This window comes from Aotus nancymaae, unplaced genomic scaffold, assembly GCF_030222135.1.
Source record: "Aotus nancymaae isolate 86718 unplaced genomic scaffold, 86718_ANA_hifiasm-v0.15.2.pri h1tg000011l, whole genome shotgun sequence".
NCBI lineage: Eukaryota > Metazoa > Chordata > Mammalia > Primates > Aotidae > Aotus > Aotus nancymaae.
Genome location: NW_026988422.1, coordinates 41179706 through 41183428, shown reverse-complemented (window position 1 = coordinate 41183428; position 3723 = coordinate 41179706). Strand labels below are relative to the sequence as shown.

The 3723-nt window shown below is 66.0% G+C and overlaps 1 protein-coding gene across 1 annotated transcript; it reads left to right on the top strand.

The window, feature by feature from the left end:
• The first annotated feature begins 683 nt into the window (after nt 1-683).
• On the top strand, nt 684-1832 carry ANKRD63 (ankyrin repeat domain 63). Its single transcript, XM_012462407.2, has one exon. It carries the CDS (start codon nt 684-686, stop codon nt 1830-1832), a length of 1149 nt encoding a protein of 382 aa, XP_012317830.1.
• The last annotated feature ends 1891 nt before the right edge of the window (nt 1833-3723 follow it).

The following is a 3723-nucleotide window of genomic DNA, read 5'->3' as shown; positions in this document are numbered from 1 at the left end:
TCTCCCCCGCCCCGTCCGTCTCTGCCCTGACGGTGCAGCCCGCTTCCAGGGCATCCATTGCCATGGAGACCCCCCGAGACTATAAAGCCAGGTATCTAGGCGGGCGGCGGCTCCCGAGCCGCTGAGCCCCCCAAGGAAGGAGCAAGCGCCCCGGCGTGGCCCGGCCCCCGCGAGAGGGGAGGAGGCGGAGGAACGGCGCCAGCAGCTTGAGAAGCGGCGCGCCCCTCCAGGGCTGGAGGCAGGCGTGCACCGCGGGCGCCACCGTCGCTGCGGGGTGCGGGGGCTGCCCTGGGTGCGGGTGAGTGGCTCGGCTCCAAACCACGAGGACTGAGGGGCGCCGGACACGGGGAAAGCGGCGGGAGAGTCGGGAGAGGGTCGAGCCTCGGCTCCCGACGTCTCGTGGCGGGCCAGGAGTGGAGCCCAGAGTAACGAGCAATCAACACCTCCAGGCGGGAGCCCCGGGGAGGCAGCGGCGAGACGCCAGGCGTGCGGCCCAGGAGCGGCGGGGCCGCCAGAACCTCCGGGCGGCCGGAGTAGGAACCTCGGGAACCCTCGGCTGCAGCCGCCCACGCGCGGAAGGAGAGGTACAGGAGCGCGGGCGGAGGCCGGAGCCCCACGGGGCGCGAGAACAGGGGCGCCCCCGTGTGGAGCTGCCAGGCTGCCCGGGCGCGGCGGCCGGGACCATGCTCAAGCCCAAGGACCTGTGCCCCCGAGCGGGGACGCGCACCTTCCTGGAGGCCATGCAAGCGGGCAAAGTGCACTTGGCCCGCTTCGTGTTGGATGCGCTGGACCGCAGCATCATCGACTGCCGCGCGGAGCAGGGCCGCACGCCGCTCATGGTGGCCGTGGGGCTGCCGGACCCCGCGCTGCGCGCGCGCTTCGTGCGGCTGCTGCTCGAGCAGGGCGCGGCAGTGAACCTGCGGGACGAGCGCGGCCGCACCGCACTCAGCCTGGCGTGCGAGCGAGGCCACCTGGACGCCGTGCAGCTGCTGGTTCAGTTCAGCGGTGATCCCGAGGCGGCCGACTCGGCGGGCAACAGCCCTGTGATGTGGGCGGCGGCCTGCGGCCACGGGGCGGTGCTCGAGTTCCTGGTACGCTCTTTCCGCCGCCTGGGCCTGCGCCTCGACCGCACCAATCGTGCGGGGCTCACCGCGCTGCAGCTGGCTGCCTCCCGCGGCCACGGGACCTGTGTGCAGGCCCTCACGGGGCCCTGGGGCCGCGCCGCCGCCGCCGCCGCGGCCCGGGGCTCCAACTCCGACAGTCCCCCTGGCCGCCCGGCCCCTGCGCCCAGCCCCGAGCGTCGACGACCCAGCCCCCGCCGCCTACCGCGGCCTCTCCTGGCGCGCTTTGCGCGAGCGGCGGGCGGCCACGGCCACAGCGGCGAGGCTGGCTCAGCGGGCAAGAATTCCGGCCGACACCGGGCGCAGGGCAGTGAACGACCTGAGCTGGGTCGGAGCATGAGCCTGGCGCTGGGTGCGGTGACCGAGGAGGAGGCGGCCCGCCTGCGGGCTGGGGCCCTGATGGCCCGACCAAACTCGCCCCAGTCTTCGGGGACTGGGCGGTGGCGCTCACAGGAGGTGCTGGAGGGAGTGCCCCCAACCTTAGTGCAAGCCCCCATTGGCCTCAGCCCCCACCCAGAGGGCGGCCCCGGCTCTAGCCGCCTGGGTTTGCGCCGACGCTCTACAGCCCCAGATATCCCCAGCCTGGTCGGGGAGGCTCCAGGGCCCGAGAGTGGCCCAGAGGTAGAGGCCAACGCTCTGCCTGTCTCGGTGCCTGGGCCGAACCCATGGCAGGCGGGCACTGAGGCTGTGGCGCTGGGCGCTCAGCGGTAAGCGGTTCCGAGCCCCAGGCCTGCTCCTCTCATCCTCCCGTCTGTACTCCACTGGTATTTCTCCACTCTAGGTCCCTCACCTTTTCGGCAGCCGCCCCACTTATCTGCAGCCCATTTTGGAACCTGTCTCCCTGCCAAGGCGAGACCTTCACCAGCCCTCCGCCAGAAATAAGGGACCTCCATCTTCTTTTTTGTGCTCCTCGGTATTCCCTGCCTCGGTCTAGAGGTTTTGATGACTGGTTCCATAGCCTACCAGCCAGGAAGGTGGATACCCTTCCCCAGCCCTCAGCCACCCGCTGCTCCTTTCCGCCCATCCTCCCCTCGCTGGGTTTCCCAACACCCGGCCAGTGGCCAGCGAGGCAAATAGACGGGTCCAACTTGAAGAATAAAGACCCAACCTCCCCACTCTAACTAGTGATGTTGACAATAATGCCACAAACTACCAAAGTTCCCTTTCCCTCAAAGTGTGAGAGGAGGAAAGGACCGAGGGGGCCCTAGAGCCTTTGTGTACTGGAGAGCTGAGGAGGACGGAGTCTAGCTGTTAGGTTTTTCTAGGGTAGAAACCTCGAGACAATGAAAGCATGTTTGGGGAGTGGGAGAGTCCCTAGTGTTGAACACCATTTGTCCCTTGAATCAGCTCCTGGGTAACTCCAGCTCCCTCTGTCTCTGCCCCAGGATTCAGCACACAACCCCTACCTAGGTCCGCTCTGGGCTCCTGAGCCAGTCTGCTCTTCAGCTTGGATTCATTTGAATTCCATCATCAAGGTTCAACACCTCACCCCTGGAGGCCCAAGCCCTATTTCCGCTGGCTCACAGAGGCCTGAAATGCAAAGGACTGAGCGCTTCCCCGCCTCCACGCCTCCAGCTTCCCCGTCCCGCACGTGGGTGCCCCCGCGGGGTGGAACAGTTGCGAAGGCTGTGCTTAATTGTATTTCTTCCAATCCTCAAGGAACTCGTGTTTTAAGCCTTTGTATATGAAGCAGGAAGCAGCGGGTCTGATTCTGAGGCTTAAGAGCCTGACAATATCTCTTTAAATAGAAGCTCCGCGAGGGGGATAATTGACTGAAGTGTTTGCGACGTGAAACAGCGGCGCGCGGGAGTCGGGAGCCCACATGAGCCGCAGGTCCAGGTTTAAATTACATCAAACTCTGGCGAGAGCTGCAAAGCGGCTATTAAACGGCTCCTTCTTCTCGCTGGGCAGTTAATGGAGCGGATGATGGATGCTGGAGGTCAAGACCTGGGACTCCTGCCTTGGCCCCACCTTGTGGGACGGAGGCCCGGCCCAGGTTTATTACTGGGCAGATGAGTGAGTGAGAGGCCCTTTCCCGGGTTGGTCCTTTGTCCCCTGCCCGCTCGCCCCCCGACATCCTGCCCTGTGCTGGCCTAGCCAGGAGGCGGGGTTGGGGGAACGGGGTCCTCCGGGGCGCGTGCGCTAGGACCCTGCGGGAGCGCTAGCGCGCTAGTCTTTGCGCCCGGCCCGCAGGGAGGCGGCAAGTGGGGTTCTTTTGTGAATCACAAGGGTGGGACTTGAAGGCTTTCACCTGCCTGCGGTGGGGGTCTTTCCAAGACGTCGATCTATCCGTTCGCCTTTGCAGTACGGAAGGTTTCTCGCCAGTAACTCCCAGGGAACTGCCCAGAGTGAGAATGACCGTGCGAGATATTGGGCCTGGCGGTGAGGGGTGGGTGGTCAGGAGGGGGCCTCGTGCAGGTGTCAGGACACCTCCCCAGTCCTTGCACCCCGCTGACCCCATCCGCTGTGCCAAGCAGGCCGGCGCACTGAAGGACGTGATCTCTGGTGCCCCCTGGTGGCAGCGCTGCGCTTTCCCCGCTGCGCCCCGGCTCGGAGCTCAGACAGCTGCTTTTCTTTGGGATCACCGCTGTGTACTTCTCCC